We start from the raw sequence: 18,356 nt of genomic DNA, 5'->3' as shown, positions 1-18,356 counted from the left end.
GTCGATCCGAACCGTATTTCGGAACGAGGTTCTAAAGTCGGCGGAAGATGTTCTCCGACACCGCTGGTCGGCAGTGTTGGTAAGTTCCTCGCTCTGACAAGCCCCTGAGCGAAATCTTGACAGTATTCTGGAGTGTTGTCAGAGTTTTCGGAAACCCCCGACATCGAAGTTGTCAAAGTCTTCAAAAGCCGATCTCGCTCGTGTGCGGACCACCTGTGATTTCTCGAAACGCTCTCACGAAGCGTGTTGCGAACTCCTGCGTGGAAAAAACGAGGATTTCGCGACGGTCGGGGTCGGAAGGTGGACAAAATAGTCTGGAAATCCTAGCGAGAAAAAGTTCGAAAGCCCAAGCGGAACGAGCCAATGTTGTTCAACGACAGTCTACCGCTATTGCAGACATAGCCCGGCTGCGCCATCTTTTCACCTCGGTCGACGGTGACAACGAATTCGACACTTTGTTCGTGGGTCGGAGTCGCACGATGGCCAAAGTTCGCCACATGGTAAGTACCCATCTAGGACGGTAGAGTTTTGATGTCACCGGCTCGAACGCTCCTCTGCTCCCTTTTCGGGCAGGAAGGCCTTCGTTGTCGGAGCGGATTTGCGTGTGTTTGAGTGTTGTGGAAGAGTGCTCTCTCCGAGAGGATAAGTTAGATAACTCTATGGGTCGCGGGCAGACAAACCGCACGACCTCTCGCAGTGAACAATAATAATTGTCGTTTCTGCGGGGTGACAATTGGAGCCAAGCATCGTCGGTATCTTGTCGACGTTGAGATTGCATCTCTTTTAGCGCGACGCTCTCGCTGCGTGTCACCTCTTTGGTCACAAAGCTGAGCATCTGAGAGCTCCCCGATGGTGGGCAAAGCTCGTCGAATCACGGAGGAGTCCTTTCGATTCGTGTCCTTTGAGAGTCATCTTGCCGGAACGAACCGCGAATGACCAATTGAGGAGACCGATTCTCCGGAGGCGCCGGGAGCTCCATTTTCTGGATGGAGTTCAAGATCTCCTTTATGCTCCTTCGTGCTCCTGGCCCTACCGCGAGAGCCTCCGTGAGAGTCTCCCTACGAAGTCCTGAAAGAAGTGCGTACTAATCTCGGAGCTATCGGATGCGAGTTTTGGGCAACGAGGCCTCGCGCACGAGACAAAATAATATTTTGAACTTGAAATGCCAGTCGAGCGACCCATGAGGCTTCCGAATCATGTCGACATTCAGGATCAGCTCCACCATCCCGAGATGGCTAGAGGTCGAGCGCACCCCGTGATTCACCGGAAGACCTTTCCGAACTGGATAAGGGTCGAGAGAGCGACGCTGGAGCTGTAAGGAAAGGCAGGCTGCGGCTCCTCGTTGGTAGAGAAGAAAAAATGGGGAAACAGTGGTCTCATATCTCCTGCACGCTTGCGACAATCGGAAGAACTCCTGCAAGGAGTCCTGAAATCTTGGCGGTTCTGGAATCTCAGAACTCTCTGACATGAGGATTTCAAGCGAATCACCCGACTTTAACGGATTCGTCGAAAAATCTCCTGGCATAGCGATTCGACGAATCTAGAGAATTATTGGGGTCACGAATAGACGGGACGGTTCCGTACGTTGATATCAAAATTTTCCACTTGAGCTCCTGGAATGGAATCCGTGCGCAATAGACATCATTGGGAATCGAGTTCCCGCTCCTCCCGGAACTCGCTCTATAGACGCTCGTGTATTTATCCACCGATCGACCGATGAAGCTCGCGGAACTCGTCACGTGCCGCGTCAAGGAGACTCATTCCCAGTTCCACGGATTTGAGCGGCACCAATAACATCTGCGCATTTGTAAACAGGTTTCGTTTCGCCCCGGGCATCAAGACGAATTTCAGGGCACGAGCAGCGTAAGGGAATGTTTATGTCGTCTTGAGATTTGAGTGCTGTCTCAAGCTGACTGTCTAGCAGCAGCTGGAGCCGTAGTGGCGGCGGTGACGACGATTCTTAATACATAGATAGGCAGAGCCGGACGGAAAACCAGCAACGGACGGACGAACAGATGGGCGGGCTTCCATCGTAGAACGCTCCTAGCTTTTACCTCGGCAAGACGATGAGCAAGGCTGGCCTGAAAGCATTCGCTCTGGAAACTTAGAATGCAACAAGACCACGCGGCGACAGCTGAAGCAGCGGGGCCGAATCGACGGCAGCAAGCGCAAGTCTCCGCGGGACATCCTTCTCCTCCTCAGCAGCGAGAATCCAACGATACACCAAGTAGTCCGCCCGCTTGACTGACTGACTGCTCGCTCGCCCGTTCGTTTGCTCCACAGCAAGCAATATGCCGCCTCTTGGTTCATTTGTCTGCCCTCATGTGAGTTGGTCGTCGCTCCCTTGCTCGGTTCCGTTGAACGAACGGAATCTTTGCTCGTTTCCGGAAGTCATTGACAGGCGACGGCTTGCACCGGCTTACCGACGGAGCGGCGGGGCGAACTTGAATGCAACAGCAGAAAGCCCTCTGAAGCTCCGCCAGACGGTGGATGGAACTAGACGTGATGAATAAATTCCAAGCTGAGGAGATGGACTATTCCAACGGCGACACCACCGTCTCACGGATTGAACGGGATTTTTTTTGGAAACTCGAGTCTCATGCATGCGATTATCGACTCCATCGTCCACCTTGGAAAATTGGATAATTCTCGGCGGATTTGAATTTTGACGCAGGCCCGAGTCCGGCCCAGAGCTATTCCTGTACAAATTGCGCATGCGGTGTCGCTCAGCGCTATTATTCACGAGCCGGGGCTCGCGGATCTATGTTCCGGGTTGTGAGCCTCGACTTCGACTACCCGAGCTCGGATCAATTATTCGCTCGAATGGCGGCTGCGCTCGAATTTTCCGCTGGGCCAACGGATAGTAGCGAGATGCGCCACGGGTTCTCCTTCACGCGTTATTCTGTCTCTCTGTGCAAAGCAGCGCTGGACGAGCGAATTCTCTCCTCTCCTCCATTTTTCTCGGTTTGGTCTCGAAATGTGAGAGTATGTCACCATTAGACACCACGCTCCGCCGTGGGTCCAGACATCCGTGCGATACGTCCACCATCCTCCGGTGAGGAGACGGTTTCCACCTGACACATATTCCTGTGTCCCGATCCCTGGGTTCAGAACTCCCATGGCTCAGTCGTGTGCGGCTCCCTTAATTCATTCCAATTCGAATGTTTCAGCCAGCGGCTTTCGCCAACCAGGCGAACGGTGGATCACCGAGCACAACGTCCGCATCCGCGTCAGGATCCTCAGCGACGGCACAACAGAAGCCCTCACCTCATCAAGGCCAGTTTTTTCGAATCCCCAAGGTCTCTCCACCGAGCTCAAACGCACAGACAGGTGTGGGTGCCACGACACAGCCGTCGTTCGAAGACATTCTCGGCAGCGGGGATAACGTGATGAGATCCCCCAAGTCGAATAAGCTCTCGAAGCATCCCGATAGCAATCGGTCACCGAAAAAGGACGATGGAGGCAAGACCCGCAACCACCAAGAGTCAGGCAGCAAGGAGAAAAATCAAGAATCAGGAGTCACAATAACGAAACTAAGTGTCAGCAGCGGCGGCGGAGGCGACAAGGATAACCGACCGGCTGCCCGAGCTGATGAACGACGCGAAAAGGAATCCTCTCACAACCACTACCAGCATCGTGAGAAGCAGCCAGGTGAAAAAAGCCGCGATCATCATAACGACAAATCGTCAACACACTCGAGCCGCATGGATCGAGACAAAAAAGAGTACCTGAGCAAAGAGAAAGAAAACCACAGGAGTCATCATGCCGCAGAGAGAGACAGAAGCCGGGACGAGAGAGACGAGCGTAGAGATCGTGGCGTCAACGATCGCCAGCATCGCGAGGACCGTCGGAAGCCTCTGGATGCTACTCCGAAAAAAGCCTCCGACTCCGACATCCAGCAGAACGATGGCGAAGCGTGCCACGAGCGGCGGAAATCATTGGATTCGTGTAAGCCGATCAAAGATAGAACGAAATCCAAGGACGGCGAAAGCAAGATACGCCCGAAAGAGAGCTCAACGTTGACGTCGGGTATTCCGTCGTCGTCGGTAGCAGCGGCGGCGGCACCGTCCTCGGCGAAAAACACGAAACAGCCCCGACTTGAAACGAGCACCAAAACCGAATCGTCTTCCCTCGTGGCGCCGTTGATTCCGGGTCTCACGATAACTCCGGTAGCGAAGACGCCAGCTGCTGCTCCAGCCGCGAAACATTCGCCGGATCTACAGAAGCTGCTCAGTAATTTGGGGACAAACATCATTCCCATTTCCGAAGAGTCGAAACCCAATGCGGCGGGTCTTGTCATTCAACCGGTGGCATCGAATCCACCTGTGGCTCCTCTGGCTCCTACCACCGCTCTGTCGAATGTCAAGTCCTCGCCGAGAGCAGCCGCCACAGCTCCAACGAGTCCGGCATCGGCTGCCTTCGATAGCTCTCTGTTCTTCAAGCTCCCGGCTCCCGTGGAGATCAATAACGCGCAGTTGAAGCAACCGAATGGCGCTGGGTTCTTCAAACTTCCACCGGGAACGACGAAGTACATCGAGGAGAACAAACAGAGAAAAATGCAGCCCGCGGCCGCACCTGCCCCGCAACCGCTCAAACCACCCGCCACCGTCGACGCAGCAGCTCTCGTGATGGCGACCGCCCTGCAAAACGCTGTCCTGCAAAAAATGAAAGAGCCCCTGAACGGACTCACGCTAAATGATCTCATCAAAAGTGGACTCGTGTCACAAACGACAGCCGGCGAGAAGCAGGCTGAGGCTCTGAAAAAAACCGAAGACGCGAAGCAGCGTGAAAAACTCAAACGAAAAATCGAAGCCGCGTCCGCCGTGCAAACCCTCCCGGTGGAACAAGCGAAACGGAAGTGCCCGCAGCCGGTGTCCAATCCAACACCTGATTGGACTCCGCTTGATTTGATGGTTCTGACCGAACGTATGAAAAGATCCATCCCCACGCAGGATAACGTCCAGTTCGCCGTGACGGAATCTCGCATGGATTGGTCCCAAGTGGCTTTCAGCAAATACTCATCGTCTGAGTGCAGATCCAAATGGACCGAGGTGAGAATACCCGCCGAGCGCTATTGCGGAACTATAGCGTTGGGGCGTTTTCTTCCTTCGAAGTGTCAGGATCTTGATCAAAACGCGACCGATGGCCCTTGAATATAGTTGTGAACGAGTATTTGCATAGTTCCAGTCTAGAATCTTATTTGCGTCTTCTTTCCTCCCTCCGACTCGGAATTTCAGCTGAGCCAAAAAGTCCGACAGTTCCGTACACTGAGCGAGCTTCTATCCGACACTCAGGACCTGATTAAAACGTCGACGCCGGGCACGATATCGGCGTCGGCGACGATCCTTTCTCAAGCGACGGCGCCGAATGTTAGGGAGCCTAAGAAACTGAAACATCCGGATCTCCCGAAGAAACCATTGACGCCATACATGAGGTACTTTTCAGTCTTTCGCCTCCCTTCCCTTTCTAGTTTCGCAGGGGCAGAAAATCGAGATATAGGGTCGAACGGAATAGATATAAACTACCGAATGAGCTCGGAATCCGTAGCGGGAGACATTGTCGTATTCAGCTGACTTGGGGGCAGCTGTGACCATGGGGAATGTTGGACGCTGGCTTCTCGAGGCTTCTGGGTCGCTCATTTGTTTTTCTTTTCGCCTAACGGTGGTCATCGGGACGGAGTGAGTCGCTAAGCGGGCGGCCCGATTGACTCGCATGCACGCTCCCCTTCCTCAGCGCTCTCGAATGCGAACCGCGTAATGGCCTTACTGACTCTCTCGCCAAGGCTCGAATCACTCCGAATTTTGCGCGCTCTGAAGATCGTTATCGCAGTGCGCAATCATTGGCGGAAGTCTTGAGTTCCGTTCGATTTGGTAAATTTGTATCCCAATCTGAGCATTATTTCAAGTCTCTCCGAATCGCCTCAGGTACCTCGTGGACAAGTTGAAAATCGTCAAGGAACGCTATCCGGAACTCAGTCATGGAGAAGCTTCGAAACAAATCACCGAGAAATGGCATAGCCTCAGCGAAGAGAAACGACAGAAGTTGAAAGATGTCTTCGACTCTGAGATGGTAGAGTATCAGAGAAAACTGGAACAATTCCACAGGGACCATCCGGAAGCGAAGTCCCATAAAGCGCCGGCTATCGTTCCGATAGCTGTGCCGAAAGAGCCGGAAAACCTGAAAAGCTCAGAAAGCTCGAAAAACCTCCCTCCGATGGACCTCTCGGCCCTCCCGAGTCGGATAAAAGAGTACGTCGAGTTGTCTCAGGACAAAATGGCTCAGACTGTGAACCCACCTTCGGAGAAGCCACCAAACAACGGATACGCCCTTTTCGCGAAGATTTGCCAGATCGATCTCGAGCCGGCTGCTCTAAGCTTCAAGGAGAGCATGTCCGAAATGGTGAAGCGATGGCAAGTCCTCACCGAAGATCACAGGAAACTTCTGAACGAGTCGGCGAAAACCATCAAGAATACCTACGACAATAAATTCGGTCGATTGAACCTGAGCAAAGTCAACGTGGACAAGAACGGCAACGTCGTTGTCAGTGCAATGCCTGTGGAAAACAAAAAACCCAAGTAGGTCTCTCTCGCTGACTCGAACTTTCGGAGAATACTATGTTGAATTTGTGAGATCAGACGTAACTGCTGGTTCCAGCGCTCGGTCCTCGCACTCTCACCCGATCGTGAGGTGCTCTATCGTTCGGGAGTTCATCCTGAGTCCTGAGCTTTCCCTTTTCACAGGAAAAGTCTGCAGACGATACCGATACCCATGGAAAAGTTGAACTCTCCGGAGAGCAGAGACAGCGCTTCGAATGAAATCACACCTATCGAGCTGTATAAAAAGGAGAAGTTCGCCCGTCTCAAAGAAGACTACCCGGACAAACCAGACCATGAGGTTAGATATTTGAGGTTGCTCCTTCTTTAATTGGAACCAACCTGATTCTCTGCTTCATCTTCGCCTCTCAGTGAGATGCCTCAGGAACATTCCCTCGCTCCTCTCATTCCTGGTTCCGGCCCGCCCCGGAGAATGAGATTGAGGGTGTCCTAGACTCCCGGAGTTCCGGTTCCGATGGATGTCTGGAGGGAAAACGCAGAGGGCTTCTCCCTCGCGCGGACCTTCCAAGAACCTTTCAAGCAATTTAAATTCCGAGAACGGCCTCATCCGGACTCCGGATACCGAAAAAAAGAGAATTCCCGTCAGCTGGAACCATGGATTGGATTCGTGGGATGTGTGTGTGTGATCTTCCGCGTGTATAAATGCTCCGCTATCGACGGATCAGCTCATTCCTGTGGCTCCCTCAGATGTATTACGTCATTACTGTATACATTGCTCGGTGAAATCCGCTGAGATCAGATAGACGCCGACCTTGAGGGAGTTTATGACTTTTATTCAGATTCTTCGAGTCCTGTCGAAAACCTACATGGAGCTCCCTCAGGAAGATCGTCTGGTTTGGAGGGAGAAAGCAAAGATGCTGAACGAGGAGCAACGCCAGAAAGAGAACCCGAAACCGAAGGACAAAGATCGGATCAAGAGGGTCCCGCGATTGCCAAAGAGGAAACCTCTACCCGGAGAACCGAAACGTCCATTGATGTAAGTTGAGAAATCAGTGTTTTATATTCGCCCGCAGCTCGTGAGAATCCTTCGCGTCGATCGATATCAACATGCGGTTTCGATCCCGTTGCAGGAGCGGATACTCGGTGTTCACGAACGAGGTGATGTCGAAACTCCGAGAGAACAATCAACCGAAAGTTCTCATCAGTGTTGTTGCCAAACAGTGGACAGCCCTGCCGTCCGAGAAGAAGTCCGAGTACAAGGCCAAAGCTGCGGAACTGGATCGAAAATACAAGGAAGAGGTTAACAACTTCCTAAAAACCCTGAATCCAGAGCAGATAGCTGAGTACAAAGCTCATCTGGAAGCGACGAGCAAACGACGCGGTCGTCGCGAGGAGCGGCCCGAGAAACGAGGTCTGTCCGAGGATAGCGAGGACATCGAGGACGAGGTGGTGCTGAACAAAGACGCGGACGAGGAGTCGCTTTCAGAATCCGATATGGAGTTGCGGCATTCGAGCGCGGCCGATTGCACGTCCTCTGAGGACGAAGCCCCACCCCCGCTGAACGATCAATCGTACGACTCGACGAAAAAACCGGCAACGGATGAATCCTCGGACGAGGAGGAACCCGCTCCGGTTCAGGTTTCTTCGAAAGCGGCGCTCCCCTCGATGCCTTGTCTGACGGATGCCTCATTCGCTGAGACCAGCGCCGGGGATCAGGACCCTCCCGAATCGGCGAACGTCGTGGAACCCAGCGTTGCCGGCGGCCAAACTAATCAAGAGAGTTCCTCTGAAAATAGCAGCAGCGACAGTAGCGACTCAGATGACTCCGACGATTCTAGCGATGACAGTTCGGATGAGTCCGATTCGGACTGATAGATTCACATGCGATGTGTAACCACGACGGATCTGCTTTAATGCAAAGCATTCGTTTGCGCTCCGCGGAAGCGGAGTGGGCTGAACGGGAGAACAACACGGTTTCAGGACGTCCAGAACGGCCTTAGCAAGAGTGTTGCTAGTCCGAGAATTATCAAGCGGAGGAATACGAAACCTCAACTCTTGTTCACGTTTGTATGGCTCGCACAATTCATCCACTATCGGTGTGGACACAAAGATGTGTCAGACATCGGCTTCCCCGTTTTACTTTTCCTCAGGCCGGGGAGCGTCAGTGAGCCTCTCAAGGATTTTTCTTGTTCCAGATCCCCACGCGTAGATAAGATATGGACTGCGTTTGTGATTGCTTCTTTGAGCGCTGTACGATTGGTTTGAGGAGACCCGATTGTTGTTGGCCCGTTGTCTGTTACAAGAGCTGAGCGAGAGTGTGAGATCTTGTAGCTTTTTAGGGAGTCAATTTCTACTGCTTGTTGAACTTAATTGGACAGAGAGATATATACCTAGTTTCCTTCCTTAATGGGGGGGGGGAAGTGCTCGTCCGGAGAAGGAGAGCTTGTGTTGCCAGTTCGCATCTTCCGTGACACTTGATCCTCTGAGCGAGACGTGGAGAGCGGCGAACGAGCGACAGCCGCCGATAACTCCCGCGATGGCGTAGCAGTAATGATAATAATAATAGTTAGTGACGATTATGTTGTTCAATACCCGGAGATATTTTTATATGAAAAACGAAAAGTGGCAGTTTTGTTGACTTTTACATCCTGTTAGTCGCGAGTCTTCTTTCCTCGACCTCCAGACTTCACGTTCGCCCTGAAGGAAAATTTCTGTACATTATATAATACCTCAAACGGTGTTCTACTGTCCAGAGTTCCCAAATATCTTCATCGGTCAGTGAGCATTTGAATCGGTCGATCGCGCGGCAAGGCCCGTTATATGTAGCGGGAGGCAACGAAAGGCATATCCGATTCCGGCGTTCGAGACAAGTACCGTGATATTTAGTGTTCGGCACTAATGGTTCGCGGTGAATAATTCAGTGAGCTGCACTCGATTACGTCACCTCAGAAGCCGTGGCCCCTCGGAGAGCGGGTCGTGATCGAATCGGGTCGAGACGATCCTGGTACCTCCGAAGTCCAAAATCCAAATTCGATCGCCGATTCACCACCAACCGCGATCTAACTTTCTCGCGGCCGACAATCTAAAATGAATCTTATGATCTGATCCTCAAGCCAAAAGCTCGAATTTTCGTGATGGGGATTACGAGTTTCTACTGGGATAACGAGCAGTCGTCGATTCGTCGTGCTGTACGTTGGGGTGACTACGAACTCTCGGATGAATCGAATTAGCAGCTTCGACAATGAATTAAGTTCTTGAGGTTGGAGCGAGAGAAATCCGAGGCAGTTCCTAACGCGATTGCCCGGGCGCGGCTCAAACCAAGCTGAGCTCCCTCGACCTGCATTGGAGGACTTATCGTACTAAATTCTACGAGCACTGAGATCCCAGGGTTCAGGAATCCAGGGTTCTGGATTTATGTCGGTTCCTTGTACGAAATCAAGGATTCTTTATTCATGTCGGTAGAAAAATCAAGGGAACTCAAGTCAGATCGGTGCTTCCCCTGATTCCTTGTTGATCTTCCGGTCCCACATTCGATCCGCGTAATCCGCACGATGATTCCCCCGGAGCGAGACGTGGTCTCTTCTCCGCAAGAAAGAGACTCTTTCACTGCTCCCGACCAATCAAGGTTTTCGTGAGAGCCATGCCGCGCGTTACCCCTTGGAACCGACTCTGCTGTCCTTCTCGCATAAGAGCCTCCCGTGTGCAAACGGGAGGAGACGGACATCGTCGGAGCGAGAGCCAGTAAAGCGAAGCTTGCCTCGCGAGCAAGTACGTTCAGACACCAGTAGCGAGCAGATCCGATGAGATATCACGAGGAATGTGCCCAGCTTGCCACCTGCAAACAAACCTCATCCGCGCTGCGAGCAGCGTCCTTCATGCAAATACTTCATCTCTGCATAAGCAGAACTCGGGTCTCGAGTTTCGAGTCGGGGCTGGGTTTCAAAATATTCGCTGCTGTGAGATTTTCTCAACGCATCTGCCTGCTATTTGCCTTCCCGTCGAGTCGGCATAAGGACTCGAGTTCAAGCATCCGCCCCGCTCCCATCGATCGCGACGTTTACACGCGTGGACTCTCTTATGGTGTCCATTCATGTGCTCTTCGACCAGCTCGTTGTGTACCTGACCCTCGTTGCAAGCTGCAGCGTGTTAACTTCGAACTTCTCCGGTCGATGAGTCTCGGTGTCTCGTATCGGCAGCGACAATATTTGCTCTATAGGTCCACGCCAGAGGCCGCAGAAGTCCAAGGATCATCTGTAATGACTTCTTCCGGTCGGATAAGCTCCGCTCAGGCCTTTTTTCTCTTTCGTTTCCTCCGGGAATTAAATCTCGTCCCCCCGGGGAACACAATGTCACGACTCTGACATCGGATTTAATGGACTCTCTATACCGAAGAATCTACTGACAGCGCATCATTAGGATGAGGAACTTGTTGACGCAGAGTTAGTCATTCGGAGTTGATGCGTTTACGCGATTTTGAGCGGCGAAAGCCCAGCAATGACGACGGACATAGCGACTACAGTAGCGACGTTTTGCGATGTCAGCGCAAGCATCGCCGCGCCGCCTAACAGATCTGGGCAACAAAAAACGCATGTCCCTTGATGTCACCCAAACGCCGCCTCGACGCATGAGGATGAGAGGACGCAGCGTCCCAGCCCAGCCGAGCTCTCAATCATTTCCGAGTGTAACGTTGTAAGGATGCAGAGGGAAAGAAGCCTCCGGATGCAATTAGCGTTTTCCGTCCGTTTTCAAAGACGCAACCATCGAGAACCGAATTGCCGATTTCTATGAAGTTGAACCCAAAGACGTCTCATTAGCATCTGAGAACGGAAAATCCCGGCTGGAGGAATACTTCAGGGAAGAGAGTTTGGAGCTCCGCTCAGCTCGTAGTACCCGGGGAGCACTCATCGATTTCGAAGATGATGAATCAGCCGGACCTGTCGACCGAAGATACCTCGCTCACTAACATTCGGGAAGGAAACTGGATCTCACATCACTATGGATTCCAGACGGACAGCCTCGTTTCGGCAATGGAGCGGTCACGAATAATGTTTAAGCAAGCGGTCACGGGTCGGATTCCAAATTATGGGAGTCATTCCAGACACTCGCGTACTTCAACGAGCCAACGACCGACTCGTTGATCTCTATGGTGATGAGGAAGGAACGAGGTACTCGTCGATCATATCTAGGTTCTCAAGAATCACACTCCAAACATCCATCCCTTCATTAGGTGCCGTGAAACTATTAACGCTGTGAAAAAATCTCGTCGTGTAACTAAATCCAGCGTCAAGCACCACCTGTGTCAATGACATCACGGAGCTTTCGAGAGTCGCTCGAACGGATCTGCTGAAACGACCAGGGAAAACCGTAATCCCTTCGGGATTAGATCAAGCTTTGAGCGGTTAGATCCAATTCCCGTCGGGAACTCTCGGCTCCGTCAGAGGAATATTCAGCGAGATCATCCGCGTTTTTGTCTCGAGCGAGACCTATGCTGCGCAAACATCCGACCCGCAAGACGGATATAATATATGCAGGTCTCCATCGGAATTCTCTGCGATGATTATAGAGCGCGCTTCGGATAACATACAAGAAGCCTTCCATCGATCTTGTTCAAGCTGCTCTTGCTTCCTCCGCCTCAGAACGGTATCTCACATCAGAGAAATTTTTCGTCTCTCAGACTCGATAGCTACGTCGATTCTCCGTATCCGCGGAGGGTGATCTCGACTTGTCAACTCGTCACTCTATTTCAACCTTGGCGCTTCGGGGTCCTCAATGGAATGAGACTCTCCCACGGACTCCATTTGTAGTTTGTTTCCGAGAGGGGATGCTAGGTGAGACGCCGAATACGTCAAGCCTCGACTTCGTCGATCTCTGGCTAGGTTCTTGTCATTCTCGAATGGTAGAGCAGACGATCACATTCCACGTATCGCGTCTAGGGCAGGTAAGATGAAACGACGGGGGAGAACGAATCGTCGAGCGAATCAGTCGGGGAGTGGCGACCGCTACGTGTGAACTAATCGAATTAAAGCCCACTTCCCTCGGACACTAAATAGCTTAAAAGTTCCGCAACGCCCAGGGTTCCTCGTGCGAACACAGCAACGGCAGTCTGTTAAAGTACGAACGGTGGCAGAAGCTCTGTGAGACCCTGAGCACAATGGGAGCTCCGGGGGGTCGCGGATCCCGGCTGCGCAAGTGTGCGAAAGCGAAGTCTTCGCTCCTACGCACAGGTTGCTTCTAGACTGGAAAATGTGATTGTTCTCCCAGGCTCCGCGGCATCGTGTGCGGAGGATGAGAGTCGAAATAGGCGCCATCCTTGCTTCCCGTAATTGTCACCGCCGCAAACCGTGAGCCGGGTGCATTCGCCTTCGGAGAGGACGAACTCCCATTGAAAAACTCGAAACCGGTCATAGCTCCGTGGCGTTCTCGATGAACTTGAGGCGCCGCTCGCTCGGAAGTGAACGAGTTTTTTCCCTGCCGTCCACGACCTCTAATGACGAGCGGCTGCTATTCACCGCGCTAATTTGGAACCCGCGCACTCTCAGCTCCGGAGTTCGCACAGAGACATATTTACGCGAGTTGCATCTCCGCGGTAGAGGTATCGGAGTCTTCCGCAAACAAAGGCGGGGAGCTTCATTGATCGACGGCGATTGTGCCTGCTCGTAGTAGTCAACTCTCCAATGAGGTAACGGGAAAATTTAATCATGTCCAGGACGATGGTGCGGTAGCGGCTTGGGTACTCAGATCTCCACGCTTCGGCGCTTCTTTTCCGATAGATCCTCGAGACCATCGTCCAATATCGATTTGGACTCCGGTAGCCACCACCGAGCCACATTTTTTATTCCTCGACACCTTTCACGGGACAGTGCTGCTGCTGATGGCAACAAAGCACCTTCGATCATTCGAGACTTTCTCGAAGCTATGCAAGCCGCTTTTTTTGAAGCAGATTCCAAGCAACGCTCCGAGCGACCGCGTGGCGATTGACCATATCCAACGATTCGGCATGAGATATTGTGCGGTCAAGGTCGAGGTGGACTCGCGATCGACGTTACTCTTTGAGACACACGAGGGGCTGTCGGTAGGTCGGGCATCGAATGAGTTTTAGGTTCGAGCTTGACCGCGGTATCATAGCCGGCGAGCAAGCTACATATGTTAATCGATTGACTTCGACTCTCTCATGAATGAAATGCGTGGCGCCCGCGTCGCATCGCCGGGCCGGGGAATCGATCCCCTTCCGGATTCATAAGGTATACGCGACTTAGGAATCTTCTTCTGTGAATCGGTGGAGTCGTCGATAGAGACTTGCAGGGAGAGCATTCCGAAATTATCCAATTCGAGAAGCGTGATGAAACGCGGTCAAGAATCTCATCTTCCTCATCATTCCGTATACCGTATCGCGGCCGAGCGCGAATGTGAACGCTCTTCTCGGATTGAGTTTTCCCCCGAGAAGAAGTTCAACGAGCGGGTCGGTCAGATCATCCGCTTGATCGTCTCGATTCCAGTCTACGAGCACTACGTCAATTCGTCGAACCGAAATTTCTTTCCTGAGTTCTCGCTTGCCCTAAGAACTGATCCTCCCCCCAACGGCACCAGAAAAAATCAAAGTCGACTCGAGAGCGCCTCCCTACCGAATTCCGTACATGATCCACATGTCCTCGCGAACCCGATGGTCGTTCAATCGTTTTTCCTCTTTTCCCGCGCACCGCGATGAGAGCCGAGTGCTCCAAGCCGCTTGTCTTGAAAGCACTATGAGCCAGATTAGAATAAGGAGAGGACGGCGCTCGCCGCTCAAGAGATTGTTAGAAGAAGACCGCGGATAGGGGGACGTCGAAAAAAAACTGTCAAGCTCGACAAACGATGATATCTTGATCCGTCCTCTTGAAACGCAAGATGACTCGGGCTGTCCGCAGCGTAGGTTTCGACGACTGCGGCCGCGCACCATGATGATTTGACGTGGCAGCACGACGACGAGTCAGCCTGAAAAAAAAAGGCTCGGAGACCTGCCTCATCAGCGCCACTGTCAAGCTGTTGCCAGCCGTTGGCGCATTAATGCCTCCAAATCACAGGTTGCGAAACGTCCCGCCTGCGTTGTTCCGACAGATGTCGTTGGAGTCGCTCAGTCCTCGGATTGTAGGAGCATCAATTCGATACTCGAATACCATGATCCTAGCCTTTCTAATAAGTCGGCGAAAAGAGGAGTACGCATTTTGTAATTCCTATGCTGTGAATCGTAAATAAACTTTTATTTCCTTTCATAATGGTTTTTTAGCCTCGCTTCCTCTCTTTCGTTCACTGTACATACCAGACTGATACATTAGGGGTGGGGTCAGTGGTTCACCACCGCCCCCATTTCCAGGGATACTCAACCAGCTGACATAAGGCTCTCTAAGCGCGAATGCAATACAAATAATAATTATAATATCAATAATTATCATCGATAACGTCATCGGCGACTTATTTCTCCTCTTACTCTTATTAAACAAAACTCAAATCACAGGTAAGCGTTTCCGTCAACCACCCGCTTGCTGGGGTCAGCACCTCCGACTGCAGCGTCTGCTGACTGACTCTCTCTGACTCGCTTGCTCACTTACTGACTGACTGACTGCTGAGTGAATGAATGAATGATAGACAGAGCATCTCCGTAACGAGTTGGATCTTCAGATGATATTTTTTTTCTTTCCATGCGCTATGGCGGAATGGCTTCTGGAAAGCCCGACAGCTCGCCGTGATGCGGCCGGTCTCTACCATTTCAAAAGTTAAATATCGGGTCATCACGATTCCGTATTGAACGTCTATCTCAGTAACTCGATGCCCCTTGGCTGCAGCTGATATATTGATGATGGTTGCTTGAGTTGGGTTTTGGTTTCAGCGAGGTCAAATTCTTGCCGGATCCGCCCACCTCCGAAAGAGGCTCTAGTTTCCACGTCAGGGCTCCTGTTTCCTGCCTATTCCTCTTTATTTCCGCGTCGTCGGCATGCCTTACTGACCGTAGAAGCCTCGATTTGGAATGGGAAACGGGCGAAAATTTGCCTGCGGCCGCGGTATTCCTCGAATTGAGCTGGTGTCGCTCTCGTCGACCATAACGCCGTTCGCTGACGACACGCTAACTAACAATGGTTGAATTTGTTGGGTGTGACTCTTGGTGATGAAGAAAGAAGTTGAAGAGCTAGGAATTTTCGTTTTCCCTGCATACTCGTTTGAGCACACAGGATGACCAGCTATCCTATGATTCGACGCCTTCGGCCCCTGCTCGCTCCGACCTTACCGCCGGCCGCCTCAACCGCCAACGACCTGACAGGGGCGCCGACGGACTCATCCCCCAATTGATCGATCGCCAAACCGTCCGACCCACCCTCCCAGTAGCTGATAAACGGGCGGGTGGGCACGCGGTCAGTCAGTCGATCGGTCGCCCGGTCGGTCGGTCGAACAGGAAGACGGGCATCGCACGCTTGAATATGTTGACTAATTACTCGTCAAACTTCGCGCCCCTGACAGGGCCGGCTTTTCTTTGCTCCTCTAATTCTTTGGCGACTTTCTCCTCGAGGGCCCTGATGTCCTTCATCGTCATTCCGTGCCAACGGTCGATCCAGCAGAACAATTGGCGATGGAATACGTGAAATATGCGCTTCTCGGTCTTCTGAATATTGCTCTCGACGAGCGTCTGGAGCCCGAACCATTTGAACTCACAGCGCACTAGTTTATAGGCTGTCATAATCGGTTTCGTGTTTTTCTGCCATTTACCGGGCTCGAGGGGACCGCGGCCCGTTTTCGTCGACTTGAACTTGGAAGGGTCCTCGGACTCCTTGTAGTCGCCCGATAGCGACGGACTGTCAGCAATGTCGATTCGGACGATCTCGCGCGACTTCACCTGTTCCGGAGTGAGTTCGTGCACGTTCTCCTGGTCGCCTTCGTCTTGGCAGTGCATGGTTTCGATGGAAATGAGAAAATTCTGCTTCATATAGTCCGGGTTGGTGAGAACCGTCTTGCAGTACGGATAGGCGTTCCACGCCTCTTCGTGGAGTTCGAGAGAGCCTTTCGGGGCGATTTTCCTAATGATCGCCGGGACCTTCGATTGCAAATGGTAAACTTTGTAGGTGTATTGTCCTTTAGTATATTTTCCTCCGAGCAGCGGAACGTTGTCGAAAGGCTCGTTGCGACGAACTTCCACGCCTTCCCCGCCGCCAGTTTCGTTCATCGATGCTTCGGCCACACTGAACAGTTGGCCAATTTGGTACTCTTCGACCGTGAGTGGAAGTGTCACCCGAAACTCTTTGATGAGCATATTGGACCGTTTTCGCTGTCTTCCTCCTAATCACACGAGATATTCCTGCGAATTTGCCGCGAGAGGCCCTCCGTATGCCGCTTTGAGCTCAGGTTCAAAGATGGGCGAATTCGTCGTCCTCTAGCCGTGGACGTTGTCCTATGGAGAGGTCTCACCACACTCACACCACCGAACACACTCAGAAAAGGACACACACCACACTATCGAGTTTCTCCTGCTATTCTAGACTAGCGAACTCGATTCTCCGATGGGATCTGGAAGGGAGCAGACGGCTCGCTTCGGCTCGATCCCGGTACGTGGAGACGAGTTTCAACGCTGGTCGTGTTGTGTTGCCGCAGACTGGACAAGTGACCAATTCTGCTCCGTGCTGCTGCAGCAGGCTGACACTTGGAACCTCTGACGAAATGTTATGACTCAACGGGCGTCTGCTACGCGGGCGAGCGTTGGAGGTGTCTGCTACGTTTATCATGGCGTTACCGTGCAGTAATGCAGTCGAGGCCGGGACGCGGTTTCTACGCCTATGAGCCGTCGTCCTCCGGTCACGATTCTCAATACTCGATATATCTTTCGGGAGGAGGTCTATCCTGGGGGGAATCCGCTATCCAGACGAGGGAAACGCTCCACCTTTCGAGCGCCCATTGCTTGATGCGGGGAGGGTGAGCGAACTGATGCTGTTGATCCTCCTGAGAAGCTCGGGTGAAATGGGGCGGTTCTCTCCATTCTTCTCGGGTTTCCCGATTTTCGGTTTTGGCTGGGAACAGGGGGAAGAGGGTCCATCTGGAAGAGGCTAGGTGTCCAAGCTGAGAGCAGAATGCTCGATTGTTCAGAGAGGCCGCAAGGTTCAATGTTCCCGACTGTGGAAAATGATGCCGTCCAAAGATTCTACGTGCCCGAACCGATCTCATTCGGATCGTCCCGTCGACCGGACAAGCTTGCATGTACCGCGTAGCGGGCAGATCTCGGCTCTCGAATTCGGATTGCTCTGTCTGCTTCGAAAGCTAGGAGTCGCATTCCCATTGTGCAGAGGATGTTTCCTGTGCACACAGGGATTGTTCAGATGAATTGGAGTGCGTTGAGAGATTCTCTCGCCCGCTGACGACCGCTAGAGGAGCTTCGAATATTCTGAACCTGGAACGAATATTGTAATAGATATTCGTTTCTACAAGAGAATCTCCGTGCATCTGTCGAGCACAGTTCAGCGAGTCTTGCTCAAGCTAGGGAAGAGTCGCCATCGCCGTGTACTTGCTCCATTTTAATTATGACGTTACCGCTGATCAGAGGGGCACCGAAGAAATAGCGGTACAACGGCAGGAATTCCGAAGAACTTCCTCGCACGTCACACGAGCGTCGGATCCTCGTTCCCGCATGATTTCTACACGGGCCAACCTAGCGCATATATCGGGAGAAAGAGAGAATCGACTTTCAGGCACAGCTCCTTTGGGAGGTCCCTCGACTTTCATTCTCCCCGACGCCGTGCCTCACGCAAGGGTCGGATCATAAGTGTCGCTCGTCTGAGCTTGACCGTA

At 52.3% G+C, this 18,356-nt stretch overlaps 2 protein-coding genes across 2 annotated transcripts; one reads left to right on the top strand and one right to left on the bottom strand.

Annotated features, from left to right (window-relative positions):
* Window positions 1-479: 479 nt before the first annotated feature.
* On the top strand, window positions 480-8,426 carry LOC100907865 (nucleolar transcription factor 1). The gene is made up of 7 exons (XM_003747300.2): window positions 480-500; window positions 3,171-5,051; window positions 5,238-5,434; window positions 5,925-6,575; window positions 6,741-6,894; window positions 7,394-7,590; window positions 7,685-8,426. Exons 1-7 carry the CDS (start codon window positions 480-482, stop codon window positions 8,424-8,426), a joined length of 3,843 nt encoding a protein of 1,280 aa, XP_003747348.2.
* Window positions 8,427-16,014: 7,588 nt separating this feature from the next.
* On the bottom strand, window positions 16,015-16,830 carry vib (phosphatidylinositol transfer protein vib). Its single transcript, XM_003747258.1, has one exon. It carries the CDS (start codon window positions 16,828-16,830, stop codon window positions 16,015-16,017), a length of 816 nt encoding a protein of 271 aa, XP_003747306.1.
* Between the last annotated feature and the right edge of the window lie 1,526 nt (window positions 16,831-18,356).

The sequence above is a fragment of the Galendromus occidentalis genome, unplaced genomic scaffold, assembly GCF_000255335.2.
Source record: "Galendromus occidentalis unplaced genomic scaffold, Mocc_1.1 scf7180000077515, whole genome shotgun sequence".
In the NCBI taxonomy this organism is placed as follows: Eukaryota; Metazoa; Arthropoda; class Arachnida; order Mesostigmata; family Phytoseiidae; genus Galendromus; species Galendromus occidentalis.
This window is presented reverse-complemented; position numbering and strand designations above follow the sequence as displayed.

Excerpts from the sequence above, each read along its gene's own strand:
- LOC100907865 (XM_003747300.2), top strand. The coding sequence starts at position 480 with ATGGCCAAAGTTCGCCACATG. Across the intron at positions 6,576-6,740 it reads GTGGAAAACAAAAAACCCAA|GAAAAGTCTGCAGACGATAC; the intron begins GTAGGTCTCTCT and ends CCCTTTTCACAG. Across the intron at positions 7,591-7,684 it reads GAACCGAAACGTCCATTGAT|GAGCGGATACTCGGTGTTCA; the intron begins GTAAGTTGAGAA and ends ATCCCGTTGCAG.
- vib (XM_003747258.1), bottom strand. The coding sequence starts at position 16,830 with ATGCTCATCAAAGAGTTTCGGGTGACACTTCCACTCACGGTCGAAGAG.